The sequence below is a fragment of the Arachis ipaensis genome, chromosome B6, assembly GCF_059453495.1.
Source record: "Arachis ipaensis isolate K30076 ecotype BB chromosome B6, ASM5945349v1, whole genome shotgun sequence".
NCBI lineage: Eukaryota > Viridiplantae > Streptophyta > Magnoliopsida > Fabales > Fabaceae > Arachis > Arachis ipaensis.
The window spans coordinates 141,166,190-141,183,330 of record NC_142441.1 but is presented as its reverse complement, the minus strand read 5'-3'; the positions used below and the strand labels follow the sequence as shown (position 1 = coordinate 141,183,330).

Here is a 17,141-nt window from a genome sequence, read left to right as displayed (position 1 = left end):
TACTGATAGCCTGACGAAGCATCGACTAGTGTGTCTATATTCGGGAGTGGATAAGGATCTTTTGGGCAGACTTTGTTGAGGTCGGTGTAATCAGTGCACATCTGCCATTTCCCATTTTACTTTTTGACCAATACTACATTGGCTAGCAACAATGGATATTTTACCTCCCTTATGAATCCTGCCTCCAGCAAGGCCTGTACCTGCTCCTCTACAGCTTGCAACCTTTCTGGGCCAAGTTTTCTACGTTTCTGCTGTACTGGCCGAGTCCCTGGATATACGGCTAATTTATGGCACATTAGTCCGGGATCAATACCAAGCATGTCGGCGGCCTTCCATGCAAAGAGGTCGGAGTTATCCTTTAGGAGCTTTATTAACAGTTCCTTTAGGTCTTCTTTCAGATTCGCCCCTATACTTGTTGTTTTGTCTTGAGTGTCTCCAATTTGAACTTCTTTGGTTTCACCTTCTGGCTGAGGGCGGAGTTCTTTGCGAGCTCGAATTCCCCCCGAGTTCTATAGTATTGGTTTCCTTTCCTCTGAGGTCACCTTTAAGGTTCAGACTCTCGTTATAATAACGTCGCGCGAGTTTTTGGTCTCCCTTTATGGTAGCTATCCCTTCTGTGGTTGGGAGCTTCATGCATAGGTGTGGAGTGGAGACCACCGCGGCGAGCTGGTTCATGCGTTGTCCGACCTATCAGAGCGTTGTAGGCTGAGCTCACGTTGACTACGATGTAGTCGATGCTTATTATCCTAGACCGAGTTCCTTTTCCAAAGGTTGTGTGTAGTGGGATGTACCCTAATGGCTGTATTGGGGCGTCTCCTAGCCCGAATAGGCTATTTGGATAAGCTCTGAGCTCTTTCTCTTGTAGGCCGAGCTTGTCGAAAGCAAATTTGAATAGGATATCTGCAGAGCTTCCTTGGTCTACCAACGTTCGGTGGAGATTGGTGTTGGCGAGTATGATGGTAATGACCACAGGGTCATCATGGCCTGGGATGATGCCTGCGGCGTCTTCTTGAGTAAAGGTAATAGTGGGGAGGTCGGGTGTCCTGTCCCCCTCTCCGACATGATACACATCCTTGAGGTGTCTTTTGCGGGATGATTTAAAGATTCCTCCTCCTGCGAATCCTCTGTTTATCATGTGAACATGTCTTTCAGGGGTGTGAGGGAGACGTTCAGCTCGTCCGACCTCTGCATCCCTTCTTCTCTTCTTTGGTTCATCTGTTTTGTTGGCCAGGAACATGTCTAGTCTTCCTTCCAGGACTAGCTTTTCTATGACGTTTTTTAGGTCGTAGCACTTGTTAGTAGGGTGCCCGTAGACCCGATGGTATTTGCAGTACTCTGTCCGACTTCCTCCTCTTTTATGCTTAATCGAACGAGGGGGCGGGATCTTCTCAGTGTTGCATATCTCTCTATAGACATCCACAAGGGATACCCTGAGGGGTGTAGTTGTGGTATTTTCTAGGTTTTTTAGTAGGTTGGTCTTCTTTTTTCCTGGACTCTTTATCCTTATCCCGAGGTGGGTAGGAGAATTCGGATTTTGAGTTTTTTCCTAATCGAGAGTTCTCCTCCATATTAATGTACTTTTCTGCCCGCTCTTGTACCTCGTTCAGAGATGTTGGGTGCTTTTTGGATATAGAGTGGCTAAAGGGTCCTTCTCGCAGGTCATTGATGAGACCCATGATGGCTGCTTCTGTTGGAAGACTTTGTATGTCCATACATGCTTTGTTGAATCTTTCCATGTAGTTGCGGAGGCTTTTTCGATCTCCTTGCTTAATCCCTAGCAGGCTTGGAGCATGCTTGGCTTTGTCTTTCTGAATGGAGAATCTTGCTAAGAATTTATTGGCGAGGTCATCAAAGTTTGCTATTGATCTTGGTAGCAAACTGTCGAACCACTTTATTGCCGTTTTGGTCAAAGTGGTCGGGAAGGCTTTACAACGGATTGCATCTGAGGCATCCGTAAGATACATTCGACTTCTGAAATTGCTGAGATGGTGGCTTGGATCAGACGCACCATTGTACAGGGTCATGTCGGGGGCTTTGAAGTCCTTTGGAACTTTAGCCCTCATGATCTCCTTTGTGAACGGGTCTTGGTCCTTGTGGGGGCTATCTTCGTGGCTAGGTTGTATGGTCTTAGTTTTAAGATCGGTTTCGATCTTTAATAGCTTGTCCTTCAGCTCTCGACACCGCCTTGTTTCTCTCCGGAGGTCTCTCTCGACCACTCGTTGCCGTTCAGCTTCCCGTTCGAGCTGTTTAAGGCGATCCTGTTGTTCACGGATTGCATCTAAGATCTCTGTGTTTGGGGTTTGCTTGTCTCCCTTGGATTGAGGCGTTTCCTTGGATGCATTGTTCGTGTTCTTGTTCGGCGTTCTGTCCTCCAAGCCAGAGTTGTGATCGTTGTCAATGTTGACCCCATGATGATGGGATGACTTCCAGGTTTCCCGGCAACGACGCCAATGTTCCGAGGGTTACTTGAAACTGAAGGTCGATCTCGGAGGAGATCTGCTGTTGTGGCCGGAGCTGTCGTGTCTGACTTGCTGAACCTTGAGATATTGCTAATCCTTGATCACCGGAGGGGGTGGTACCTGCAAGAGACTTCGATGCTTAAGTTAGCACGGGCTTTGAGCAGGTTTTTTGTGTAGAATCAGAGTATGAGTTATACCTGGGTGCTCCAGTGTATTTATAGTAGTGTGGAGTGACCTCCCTTGAGATAAGTTAGTTATCTTATCTTATCTTTTTGTGGGTGAGTCCCCTTATCTTTGGCCAGCCGCCTTTAGGTGGGCTGTGTTTCTTCTGCTTTGGGCCTACTTGGGCCCTTATAGCAATTTGGCCGAGCTTTTTGGAAAGAGGTCGGTGTCGACCAACGTTTATAAGAGGTCGGTAGTTTTTGTCTTTATCCAACCCGGCTCTCCTAGCTCGACCCAGGGTATAAACAGATAGTGGAAATAAATTGGTGATTATCATGGGGTTATGTTGACAAAGCCTACAAGAATTTGTCAAATAACTATAATCTATTAACTAGGGGGTGGAAAATAGGTCGAAACTTGGTTAACCAATACATTTAACCGTAAAAAAGATACGACTAGAAAATTGAGTAAAAGTCCGACTAACCCACTTCGCTTAACTCACAGTCGCAGGCATTGGCGGGGCAAAGTGGATAAGCACACTGGGCGCTTGTTTTTTTTTTTTTTCAAATTCCAACTCAATTCCTATTTAAAAAAAATTATCAACTTAGTTTATGAAAATGTTTGTGTGATAGAATTTTAAATACTTGCCAAGACTTGTAAAATTATAAATTTTTTTAAATAATTAGACTTGTGAACTGTTTTTTTTTTTAATAAAAATAAAAAATATATAAGCCACCAACTTGTCAACATTAGACAAAATGAACTTGTGTTCTATGACTGTTTAATTAGACATGGTTGAGCGGCCCAACCCGTCTAAAGTAGGCTCCGGATGGGGCGAGATGAGTTTGTCCATTTATTAAGTTTGGATTGAATGCCTCAATACTTATAATAAATTTAACAAAAATATTACTTATCCTTTAATTTTCAGTTTTTAATCAATTTTTTTAAAAATTTATTATTATTGAATTAATTTAAATATCTATTTTTACGTATTAATTATTCAAAAAATTAAAAAAATTATTTATTTTTCATTTTTTCTCTCCTCTAAAAACTGAATAAAAGATAATATTTAAAAGATATTTAGTTGCACTATAAATTTAGATAAGGAGTCAATTTTTTTTATTCAATACTATTTATTTTTTTAAATTTATTTTTTTATTTTTTTAAATTTTAAATTTTAAATTCTTAACTTTAAATTCTAAATTCTCAATCATAAATCTAAATCTTCTTTAAAAAAATAAAAGTTTTTACAGTAAAAAAATTTTGACTACTACTAACTAATTAAAAATTAATTTCATATACTTATTCCTTCGGATATATTGACGTTGTCCAAATAAAATACTCGACATGTTACTACAAAATTGTTATTTACAGACACCAAGCATGCAATCAGTGGCGGAGTTTGAAACAAAATTTTGGGGGCCCGGATAGAAGATAATTGTCAAGATGCTTTTGATATGGACTCCATTTAAAATAAGCTCATCTAACCTCATCTCTCTGATTTGGGTGATATTGCCAAATTTAAAGCCGTTTTCCAGGGTTTTGTTCCAAAGAATTAAGGTCAAACTCATCAGATGCAACTCTTTGAACTTTTAGAGGTTGTATTTCACTTTTTTCGTGATTCATTAAAGTAGAAAAACTATCTACAGGTGTTAATATTGTAAAAGTTATATGTTCTCCTTCTTAAATATTAGCCTTCCTCTTAAAAAATGCATCAATTCTTTAATTTTTCATGATTATTTTATATAAAAATTTGAATATATATCCTGTAAAATATGTAAAAAAGAAGTTAGAATGATAAATATTAAAATTTATAATATTTATTGAATTTTTTTCTATCAATTTATACAAATACGATAATATCAATACTTATTGAATATTCTAATATTTTTATGATATAAAAAATTAAATTAGATAAACAGTAAAATATAAAATGTAAAATAATACTAAATTACATAAATAAAAAATACCTAATTTTTTATATTTAAACTCAAAGGTAGAGAAAGTGTTGCTTATTGAATAGAGAAGAGCTGCGAAATACGAATACACTTAGTTAAGTCCAAATCTAACATGTTTTGAATATTTAAAACTAAAAATTATTGTGCAATAAAAACAAAAGATAAAGATTAAACTTTGGTATTTTAAGTCATAGCAAAGTATTTAAGCCAATTAAACTAATTTTTTTATTTTTTAAAGAAGTATTACTAATTTTTTTACCAAAAATTTGAGAACCATGGCTCCCCTTGTCTTAACTAAGCTCCGCCCTGTATGCAATTTTTGGTTAGATCGACATACGAATGATTGAACTGTTATGTGAATACTTGGATATAGAGAGTTCGCCACACAATTCAGCCAAAGTGATGGTTCCACATATACGCAACATCGAAGTTCAATTCCAAGCCAATAAAGAATCCTGCAATTTGGTGATAATTTTGGAATGTTCATATGCACATACAGGCTACAGCATCCATTCATTTTAATTTTTGAGGATTATGTTTAGATCAAAAGAGAAATAAAATATTGGAATAATATTAATACAATCATAATACCATAATTTATATTAGGAAAATCCAATGCAATAATAACAGCCGAAAAATTATAACTGTTGTTTAATTTAATGATAGATGATCGGAAAATAATATAACTGTTTGTCTATTAGAGGTACCAACGATATACATTACAAAATGTTAGTACTTAATTGAAGTTTATCGAACTAATTTAGATTGGTCTAATAGTTAGCTCACTTCATTACTCTACTTATAATACAAGGGAGGCGTTACATGGCGGCGGATTTTTTTATGATTGGCGGCGGTTTTAAACCGCCGCAAAATCAAAGGCCGGCGGTTCACCGGACCACCATGGTTATTGGAGTTGGAATTGGATTCGGCGGCGGTTTTAGAAAGCCGCTGGTATAACCGGTACTAAATGAATATTTCGCGGCACACGATTAGAAAACCGCTGCCAAATGTGAGTTATAACATTTGCTTCATGTTTACCGGCGGCTTCAAAACCGCCGCTATTTATGAAGATGTTTTCAAGTTAGCACACGTTTAGCAGTGGTTTTAAAACCGCCGCTAAATGGTTCTGTGATTTCAATAACAGTTACCGGCGGTTGTAAACCGCCGTATTATGTAACAGATTTTTTAAACTTTAAATCATTTTTCGGTGGTTTAAAACCGCCGCCAAATAAAAATATATAAAAAAAATCTAGGATTCTATAAAAAAAAGCCTGTAATTTATTTGGATATTATAGAACTATTTTTTTTTTGAATTTTTTATTATTTTAAGAGTTAATATTTTCAACCTTAGAATCTAAACTTGCAGCAAAAACAAAAAACTTATCTGCAAAACAAAATAGTATATTCATAAAAATACGAAGAAAAACAAATCTCTTGCAAAGAATTGCATAGTCTAATTCAACAAAATGTTTGTTTCAATCTAAAATATCTCAAATCCTAATAAATTATTTTTCACTCTATCATTCCACGGAACTCATCCCTGCAGCGATGTCTGGTGGCAACTCCTCACCTTGCCATTGAAATAGATAAATCAGAGCACTCTCCATGACCTGCATCTTTTTTTTATCTGCTGCTGCCTCATCCTCCATCGCCTTCCTCTTCAACTTCTCGCCTTCCAGCTCTGCCTGCAGTTCAAGCAGCTTCCTCTGGGTCTCCTCTAGCTGGACTCCGTTACCTAGCGCATGTGAGTTCGAACCGAAAAGTTGACTAGGAGTCGGTCCGAAACCCACACCACGCACTCTTTCCGGTTTCTCTTTTCCGAAAGCAATGGAATCATTTTGAGGTAACACTCTAGCAGACGTATCCTCTTCCTCAATCTCCTCAATTCTTTCCTACAGTCACAAATTAGCACATACAATCATTTTGTGGATAGGTCCATCTCATGTCAAGAACACGCCAAATAGGAACATTAATTATATCACTTTCATCACAGTAAAACACACACAAATGTTACGATAAAAATTGGGGCTCAAAAGATAACAACGTAAAACAACTAAAATAGAGCATTTGTTTCATAGGATGCCAACCACTATAAAAAGAAATAAAGGATAAGTGAAACTGAATCATTTAAATTCTACCCCAACTGTCTCTAAGTTACATCGAAGTTGAAAATGTCTAGAAACATAGCAAGGTAAATTTGTAACAATAATTAAAAGTAAGGTGAATTGGAAATAGTAAAGTTCTTTTGGTCCATCTTGACATAGGGGAGTAAACCATTCAGTAAAGAAATGAAAAACAAAATAAAATAGAGAAGTCGACTATAACCCTATTTGAGATCATAACTTTATTGATCAATTATAATAAGTAGTACTTACACCAATTGCTCTTGCTTCCTCATATATATAGGAGCCATCCTTTTTTTTGTGCACTGTGATCCATAACTCTCCTCTACCGACTCTTCTTCCTTGTTGTTCCGACTGTATCAAAAAAGTTGAAGCCATCACCGTATTCCATACAACCAAGGTATCTTAAGTCATAGAAATAGTCCAGTAAAGAGTGAATAAAAAAGTAAAGTACCTCTTCTTCCATCCGCCGTGCAAAGCTTTTCGATCCGCCAGTGTGGGTATATAGTTATTTTGATCGATTAATCGCGTTTTTTTTTCTACACTTCTCCTATTGGTCCATCAGAGACAAAGGGCGATTAGAAAATGATTTAAAAAGACTCAATGCTAAATAAATTGTGTTGTGGTGTACCAGTGATATATTAGAGTACCTTCATCTCAGCTTTGGCGTGATACTCAAGGAACCATCTCCAATGCTCTCGATCAATTCCCGGCGGATGCTGCTCAATATTTTGTTCCATCATGAATGTTGGCTCATAAAAATCACCATACAACCTTAGCCTTGCTTCCTTCCAAGACTTCCCCATACTTTTCAAAATATTTTTCTTGATAGTTCCTTCACTATCTTTATCAAAGTAGAAAATTTGCTATACAAATAATACAGTTTGTCAATAATTAAAAAGATAAGTAGATTTGATTCAACATGAATATATACTTTTACCTTGACACATTCGTTATAAACCTTGTCTTTAGTGGTAATCTTATGCCAACTTTTCTTACAAATAGAAAATTTTTCAAAGTCAGATCCTAACAGACCAAGCACGCCACTCAACATTCCAACTTCATCTCCAATTGCTTGCTTTGCGCTGTTGAACCTGAGCACGACCTTTCTTCCGTTAGGCCGTTTCATAGCCTCCCTCACGCTTATTCTTGCCGGCTTGATTGTGCTGCCGGAATCTATAAGCCAAATATAATACTTTATATGTGTATCCATTGTGAACAGAATGCGAGAAAATTAATATATAATATAGATTCTAAATCATGTTGAACAAATAAAAATTATTAAATACGTTACCGATTATCTTAACTTCCCAAAAATCTGTAGTCTTGCGTCCTTTGTGACTCTGAGATCTAGGATTAACAAAGGGGTCCTCAGCTTCTTGATCAAGAGAATTGGTGCGGAATTTATAACCACAAAATAACTGGCAAATGCACCGGGTCGATCCCATGAGGATTGATGGATTAAGCAATAATGGTTAAATGATTTACTTAGTTAGAAAAACAGAAAATGGTGTTTGAAGGTTCAAAAGCATTAACAGTAAATTCAGAATATCGAAAAGCAAGCAGTAAACAAGTTGTGAATAATACATGGAGAAACAGTTAAGGCTTCAGAGTTATCTATTTTTCGGATTGACTTTTCTTACTAACTATTTTAATCATGCAAGATTTAATTCATGGAAAACTATATGTGACTAAACCCTAATTCCTTAGACCTTTTTAGTCTCCTCTAACTTTCATCAACCGCCAATTCCTTGGTCACTTAATTCTAATTAGAGGGTGAAGTTCAATTCTAGTTTATATGCCACAAAAATCCTAATTACCCAAATATAAGAGGATTATATGTCACGTATCCCATTAAGTCCAGATAATTAGAAATTTAGGAGAATTTGTTTTCAAGTAAAGAGCTTTTACAAGTTATACAAGAACTCAATTAGAAAAATGGTCATACTTCTATTCCACCCAAATTCATAAAATAAAGAACGAAAACAATTCTTGAAATATAAATCAGTACATGAATTAAAATAGAAAAATAATAGTATCAATCCATACAATAGACAGAGCTCCTAACCTTAACAGTGGAGGTTTAGTTGCTCATGGTTCAGAGAGAAAACTAGGATTCTGAAAACTGTAAATTGTGGAATGAGGTAGGTGAGAAGAGAGAGCCCGAAGGGCTGATTCTTTTTTCCTTTTATGTCTAATCCTAATTAATGTAAATTATATTTCCTAAAATTAAATAATATCTTTTCCTATTTTTAAATAAAAATTAAAGTCTAATCAGAATAAATAGAAGATCTCGCATAGTTTGTGCATAGGCGTGGGGACCACTTGATTCATTAACTCAGAAGCAAATCCCACGCCTAACTTGGCATGGAGCTGCGCCTTACTTGAGGTGGGCAGCAAAGAATGGCATGGAATGCTTGAACATTGGCACCTTACTTGAGGGGATTATGCGCCTAACTTGAAGAATGGAGTGCTACGTGCGTGTTGTTATGATGCTTCGCGCCTAACTTGAGAAATCTCAAGTTAGGCGCAGCCTTGGCAGTGTTGATGGAGAAGAAGTATGGACTATTATACATCGTTGGAAAGATCTAGAAGTTAGCTTTCCAACGCCACTAGAATCACATCCATTGGACGTTTGTAGCTCGAGTTATTTAGGTTTGAGTGCAGAGAGGTCAGGGTTGACAGCATCATTCGCCTTCTTCTCTTTTTCTACGGAAACTCCATCAAATCCATCCGAATGCTACCTAAAATAAATAGAATTGCACACGACTCAAAGTAACATCCATAGTGGCTAAAATATAATTAATTCTTGATTAAACTCAACAAATTAAATGCAAATTCACTAGGAAAAGATAGGAAAGATGCTCATGCATCAAGAATCTACATCATGTGCATCAGCTGGCAAGTTTACGTGGCCTGGCTCTGAGTCCTGAATGTTATTTGTGCTCATTTGTGGAGCAGACCTTGGTACACTGCGCGGCGGAAGGAAAGGGCGTGAAGTTGGAGGGACACTATCACCACTGTCCGGGAGAATTTGAGAGTCATCGTGGTGGGGAGTCGATTAATGGTTGTAACATGACAAGGGGGAATGGACAAATTGAATTATGATCAAATCCTCACCTGGGTGGGTCCTTCCGCTGATGAATCAGGGCTCTGCTCCTGCTCGTTTAGCGCGCTACCAAAAACAACTCGCGGGTTTCTTCACAATTAAGGGGAATCAATTGCTGGAAGTACGAAATAGGGGGAATTGAAACAATGAATTAAAACTTACGTAGCGGCATTTCTTGAATTAGTCGCCAGGTATATTGCGGTACGAGGGGTGGGCATGTTTCGCGCCTCTGCTCCTGCTTCTCTTTGCGCCAAGAAGACAGGCCAAAACGAGGGGGCTTGAAGATATATACCCCAATTGAGCAGCGGTTTTCACTGCCCAGCCGCTATCCAAGGGTGTTTTGCGGCTTCTGCCAGACCGCCACTCGCCTCTGCCGCTATCCTTCGAATGAGCGGCGATTATGGCCAAGGCCGCTATTTACTCGCCGTTACCCTCCGCCTCTGCCGTAGTAATTAAGTAAATATTGAAAATTTAAATTCTATCTTTTCTATATGCAGTAACCCATTAATAATAACAAATCTTTAAATAAAATCCAGATCTACAACAGATTAATCCTTAGCATGTCAAACTAAAAAATATTGTGAAAAACAAAAAAATTAAAACAATTACCGAAAGGGGTAAATCAATTTACGGTTCTTAATACAACACTAAAAATATGATAGAGTGACGAATTCGGTAAAGCTCTAATAACTCATACTAGCTAGTTATTACTACAATTTTGATTTTTTTTTTCAATCGACATAAAGTTAAGTTTGACATGAAACCTGAAGGAGCTATTGTATTTAGGTTTACTACAACAACTCTAAGCACAAATATTTCATTGAGTTATTGTGTCTACGTATCAGATACATTTTAAATACGACACTCATTGATACTAATTTGAGATGTATATCTGTCGTGTTCAATCATGTCTTAATAAAAAATAAAAACTTTTTCACTAAACACGCTTGGACATACATACATACCATCACGTATCAGCGTGTCTAACTTTATTCTTAACATGTATTGCTTAAATAAATTTAGAAATAGTATATATATTATTATTTATTAAAACAAAAAATATTTTACATATTTTATATAATTCAAATAAGATATTAAAAAGATTAAAAGATTAATTTATATTTTAATATTAAAATATCATTATTAATTTTCTAAAAAATACTTTATATTTTATATATATGCATATCTTATATTTTATAAGATTTTAAAATTCGTATGTCGATATATCTTATATTGTATCGTATCTCGTGTTGTGTCCGTATATTATAACAATAAACAAAATTGTTTTTAAGTATTAAATTTTACTGTTATATTGGATTAGTTGTTCATACTCGTAAATCGGTAGCTAATTGAGATTTAAAATTTTGTATCCAAATTCACTTAAACAATTTGAAGACTTAAACGAGATCTTACTATTTAAAATTAATACCAAATTAAATAGTGTATTTATATTTATTAAAGCCAAATTTAAATTTCTTTTTTCTAATTCAGTAAAATAACCTTACAGCGAATATTTTAGTCATTTAAAATTACCTAAAAGTGCATCTCAGTCTTTTAAAAATAAATTTAAAAATTTTCACATTCTAATTTCGTTAAACAACACATTAATTCCAAAAAGGTATTTTGGTCTTTTCAAAATTAATCCAAAATAAAATCTTTTAGATTTTACAATATAAAATTTTAAAAATATTTAATTTTAATGCATTTATAAACAAAAAAAAATATTTCTACCTATAAATATTTAGAACGTTGACAAAATCATTCATAAGGCTTTGTTTGATAACAATAGACACAAAGTAATGGACAAAAACATAAAGATATAACAACACATACATACATGCATAGACATAAACTTATACATTAAAAAAATACTTTGAGAGTTGGACAAGTGTTCACAATAGGAAGGAGGTGCACAAGAAATAGTTGGTGTGTATTTTTGTAATTATCTAAAATGTTTGGATGAAAAGGAACATATGAATTTTTCAGAACAAGGAAACAAGTATTGAAGAAACTATTAGTAACTCCTTTAGAGTGGAGTAGATTCCTTTTGTTGTTGATGATAATGTCGGAAATAACAATGTGATTTTTATATTCTTTTTATTTTTCTATTTTATTCTGTTTGTCTTTGTCGCTCCACTTTATTGTGTTGAGCTGTCTTGTTCAAAAAAAAAAAAAGACAATATACTAAATTTATATTCATATCAAAATACTAAATTTACCCGCATCAGTAACACCACAATCACCACTACCATCATCTACAACCATCATCACTACCACTATCAAATTCATCATCATCACCATCATCATCTATAATTAACATAAAGATCTTGATAAATTTCTTAACAATAACTATTTATCTATCTAAAAAAATGACAGAAAAAGACAAAAGCAGTAATCATAGTAACAATCAACCAAAATTAAAAAAAAATCAAGAGAATGAGACAGATGGGGTGATGACAATAGCAAGGCAGAAGAAGGTAATGGCGGCTACGAGTTGCTGGAAAGTCATGGCAGTTGTAAAAAGGCAGAAGGCGAGTAGGTACGATGCTGCGAGTGTTCTTATGTTGCGAGGGGTCGGTGCTGCGAGATACTGGGTCGCAAGGGATGGACGACGACAGCACTGCGAATTGCTGGGTCACGAAGGGTTGACGACGACGACTCTGTGATGGCGTGACGACTTGCTATCTCGTGAGGGTTAAATGGCAACGACGCTGTAATTTTGTTGTTTTCGTGAGAGCTGTATGGCAAAGGCACTGCGACCGTTGTAGTAGTGGGCGACAGATCTAAATGAGTGACAAAGAGTGGTGATAACGGCGGTGGCAGAGGGAGGAGTGATAGAGAGAAGAGAGTAGTGGTAGAAGATATAACACCCTTACTATCAGAAATCACGCTTCCGACTGCGCTACTTTGATAGCAAGAAGTATTACGACTACCTTACATACTAAATATTAAAATAGGAGCCTGTGACTCGACACTGTATCGCTGATTCCTTTAAAAACCAAAAAATAAATACTTTATCTTAAGAAAAATACAAGCAGACATAGATTCATATACAAGACTCTTTCTATATTATCTCGTAATATAATAAACATATAAACATACAACTCCTATCCCTCTTACAAACTTGTAATAACAAAGACAATGGAAGAAAATAATCTAATTAATACAACAACATATAAACCAAACGCAGTATAACTCTTCTTAGTGCTTCTTCATTCGGTTCTTGAAAAGTAAAGCTGTAGGGCGGTGAGAACCTAACCACACGGTCTCACCATGGAGTTTCAAAGTTGTCATAAGAAGATATTTAATAGGAAAACTATTTTCAAGTTCAGTGATTATCATTACCTTATGAATCTTTTAAAAGACCAATAGGTAATCGTTCAAAACCTTTTCAAAGAAACAATGTTTAATCTTTCGGAAATCCAAAACATTTCCTTTCTTATAAGAAAATCTCAATCAGAAACCAACCACGCAATCAAACAACACAATCATTAATTCAGCACCAAAGTTCAATCTCAAATGTAGCACGCCAGGGCAAACACAGGCAAGGCAGACAAGAAAAGCACAAGTAGGCAGCAGTTACAGCAAATAGTTCAAGTAGCAGTTACGAACAGTTTAGCAATTAGGCAAACCAAAACAAGTTCAAACTCAAGCAAAACATACAAATGCATATGATGCATGCCTGTCCTATGGCTGATGAGGCTCATCTGTCGGTTATCCAGCCAACCCGACAAGTCTGAATTGTACTTAGACTGTCCCCCGACGTGCATCCCCAAGAGTCTATGCATAGCTTTTTCTCAAATAATCAATATTACTCAATGGGGGTAACATTCCCAGAAATTTATATAGTGCCCGGTCACACACTTACGTCGTAGGGTCAACAGAGTATCGAGTTTTCAACCTGGTACACGTGGTGGCAAGCCACGACACTTAATCCAGGGAACCTCGTATCTCAGATATTTCAAATTCATAAGTGGTGCGCAGAAATTGTGATTACACTTTGATTATGTAAAATTCATCGCTCTTTCTTTCCCTGGTAATGGCGCCAAAAACATGATGCCAATACCATGGTTCACAACTTCGCACAACTAACCAGCAAGTGCACTGGGTCGTCCAAGTAATACCTTACGTGAGTAAGGGTCGAATCCCACGGAGATTGTTGGTATGAAGCAAGCTATGGTCACCTTGTAAATCTCAGTCAGGCGGATATAAAATAATAATGGAGTTTTCGAAAGTAATTAATAAAATAGGGATAGAAATACTTATGTAAATCACTGGTGAGAATTTCAGATAAGCGAATAGAGATGCTTTCGTTCCTCTGAACCTCTGCTTTCCTGCTATCTTCATCCAATCAGTCTTACTCCTTTCCATGGCTAGCTTTATGTAATGCATCACCATTGTCAGTGGCTACTTTCGGTCTTCTCTCGGGAAAATGATCCAAATGCCCTGTCACGGCACGGCTAATCGTCTGGAGGCATTGATGAGTTATTTTGGTGAAAAATAAATTTCTCCCAAAACACACAAATCTAACCGGCAAGTGTACCGGGTCATATCAAGTAATAAAAACTCACGGGAGTGAGGTCAATCCCACAGGGATTGAAGGATTGAGCAATTTTAGCTTAGTGGTTAATTTAGTCAAGCGAATCAAGATTTGGTTGAGTGTTTTGTGATTTGCAGAAATTAAATTGCATGGAAGTAAAGAGAACAGGGAATTAAAGTGCTGAATCTTAAAGAACAAGAAATTAAATAGCAGAAACTTAGAATGCAAGAAATGTAAATTGCGGAATCTTAAAGTGCAAGAAATGTAAACGGCTGGAATTGTAAAGGGAATTGGGGATTGGATTTGCAGAATTTAAACAAGGAAAAGTAAATTGCATCAAGCAGAGAAGTAGAAGAAGGTTTGGGTTAGATTGGATCTTGAAGCAGAAAAGTAAATGAACATGAAAACAGTAAACAGAATGTAAATTGGGATTTCAGATCTCAGGGGTCCAGAGACTAGAAAACCAGGTCTAGATCTCACTACCTTCCTTGATCCAACAAGAACAATTACAAGGGAAAAGTAAATTGCAAAGAAAATAGATGAAGAACAATTAACCCAAACTGAAATTCAATTAAGCAGTAAATAAACAGAGAGATCCAAGGATGAGATTGAAACAGAATTTCTTCAATTCTTCAACCCAAGATCCAAGACAATTGTAATAGAAATTGAAAGCAATAAAACTGAGAGGAAGAGAAGTGAATTCTCCTTCCCCAAGACAAAGAAATTAAAGATCACTCAATATCAAAAGCTCTCCGAAAACTATTATGAAAATTCAAAGGGAAAGCTCCCCGAAAACTTGAATTCTATCCTATTTATACACTTTCTTCCAATGATCTTCAAGCCTTGAGTTGGGCCTTTGCTCTTGGTGGAATTGGGTTGAAAGAGGCCTTGGTTGATTGCTCTTGGAGTTTGAAGAGGAACCAAAACGAACCAATTGAACCGGGTTTGAGTTTTGCAAAAGTTGGACCAAAAGTTTGAGCAAAAGTTAGGGGTCTAACTTTTGCTCCAACTTTTCATATCAGCTACCATAATCTGCTGATACCAACGTTGGTGCCAAAGTTAGGGGTCTAACTTTGGCCCTAACGTTGGCCTTACCTTGTGCACTTGTGGCGCCAACGTTAGCCACCAAGTTAGGGGGCTAACGTTGGCGCAAACTTTTGCTCCTCCCCTTGTGATTTTCATGTGCCAACGTTAGCCTCAAAGTTAGGGGGCTAACGTTGGCGCAAACTTTTGGTGCCCAGGGAGGTTTTCTTCATGCCAACGTTAGCCTCAAAGTTAGGGGGCTAACGTTGGCGCAAACTTTTGGTGCCCAGGGAGGTTTTCTTCATGCCAACGTTAGCCTCAAAGTTAGGGGGCTAACGTTGGCGCAAACTTTTGGTGCCCAGGGAGGTTTTCTTCATGCCAACGTTAGCCTCAAAGTTAGGGGCTAACGTTGGCGCAAACTTTTGGTACCCAGGGAGTGATTTTCAAGTTCCAACGTTAGCCCAAAAGTTAGGGGCTAACGTTGGGGCTAACTTTTCAACCAAAAGTTTGTGCAAAAGTTTGATGCTAACTTTAGGTCCAGCTTTTTGCTTCCTGGTTCAATTTCACTTATTCCATTGTCTTCTCTTTACTCCTAGCTATTCCTTCTTGCTTCAACCTTTCTCCAAACTTTCTTCACCTATCATTAATCAACCAAACACATCAAAGCTATGCTTGAAATCATGAGATATTCATTCTTTCATAATATGTGACAATTATAGTATAAAACCTCATGAAATAGCATGAATTCATACATGGTTGATTAAATCAAAGGAAACATGAAAATCTACCTAATTGGCTTGCTTGTAGCTCAAGAAAGTGCATAATTCTAATGAAAACAAAAGAAAAAGACTAGTTAAAATAGGCTAAGATGACTTGTCATCACAACACCAAACTTAAAGCTTGCTTGTCCTCAAGCAAGAAATAAATTTATACTCCAAGGTTCTTTCAATTAAGATGGATTGATGAATAACTTGTAAAGTCCAGTGAGTGAAGTGATCAGGTACAGTGGGGTGAACTCTAAATCATGTGCTCTTGCAAGGGTTTCAGTGCTTATTAGTCCTCACATATTGGGAGTCTTAGGTCTTGGGATTTTCATCCAAATGGTATCATGGAGATCTCTTTATATGTAATCACCTTGAAGCAGCTTATAGTTTCTGTGCTTTGGCCTCGACTCTAAGTGTCATGTCTCAAAGCGGCTCTTTAGATAAGCTTTCAATCAATACTCCTAAACCAGTTGGTTTTAAGGTATTAGGTGTTGAAGCACCCCTAAGGATTTACTTGCTCAAGCCTCTTTCTTTGACACACTTCAACCACAAGCATTTACTAGGATAACAACTCTTTGAGTTTTTGTTTCTTTCTTTCTTTTTCTGCCTAGTAATTGATGCTCAGAGCCTTGGGCCATGTTCTTTTTGTTTTTGTACTTTCTTTACTTTCTTTTGTTTTGTTTGCTGCTTCTCGGATCAATTGATTTTTGAGAATCTCCACAATACTTCTTTGAACTTCATGTCCTGCCTATGAGCTCCCATGCAAGTTTTCACAAGCATGCAACCTCAATACAAAATCATATAACCAGAACCACCACTTTTCCTAATCTTTTGCTTGCCTCAAAATTGTTTAATTCCTCAATCCTTCTTTTCAAAGAACTTTCATGTGATGCATTTCTTGAAAATGGAGTGCAAACAAGTTTTGAAGATAAGAATGTTGTGAATGATCAGACACCTTGCTTATTGAATTATAAAGAAAGATTATGCTATGCAGGCAGGCAGG

At 36.7% G+C, this 17,141-nt stretch overlaps 2 protein-coding genes across 2 annotated transcripts; both read right to left on the bottom strand.

Annotated features, from left to right (window-relative positions):
• Positions 1 to 6,099: 6,099 nt before the first annotated feature.
• Positions 6,100 to 7,168, bottom strand: LOC110264172 (uncharacterized). Its single transcript, XM_088489595.1, has 3 exons — positions 7,157 to 7,168; positions 6,955 to 7,056; positions 6,100 to 6,471 (listed from the first exon to the last, which is right to left on the bottom strand). The coding sequence occupies exons 1-3, from the start codon at positions 7,166 to 7,168 to the stop codon at positions 6,100 to 6,102; spliced, it is 486 nt and encodes a 161-aa protein (XP_088345721.1).
• Positions 7,169 to 7,170: 2 nt separating this feature from the next.
• Positions 7,171 to 7,831, bottom strand: LOC110264171 (uncharacterized; the record flags this gene model as incomplete). Its single annotated transcript, XM_088491099.1, has 3 exons — positions 7,643 to 7,831; positions 7,354 to 7,568; positions 7,171 to 7,261 (listed from the first exon to the last, which is right to left on the bottom strand). Coding segments are annotated over exons 1-3 (495 nt in total), but the record flags the coding sequence as incomplete, so codon positions are not given.
• Between the last annotated feature and the right edge of the window lie 9,310 nt (positions 7,832 to 17,141).

Excerpts from the sequence above, each read along its gene's own strand:
- LOC110264172 (XM_088489595.1), bottom strand. Across the intron at positions 6,472-6,954 it reads AGGAAGCAAGAGCAATTGGT|GAAAGAATTGAGGAGATTGA; the intron begins GTAAGTACTACT and ends TTGTGACTGTAG.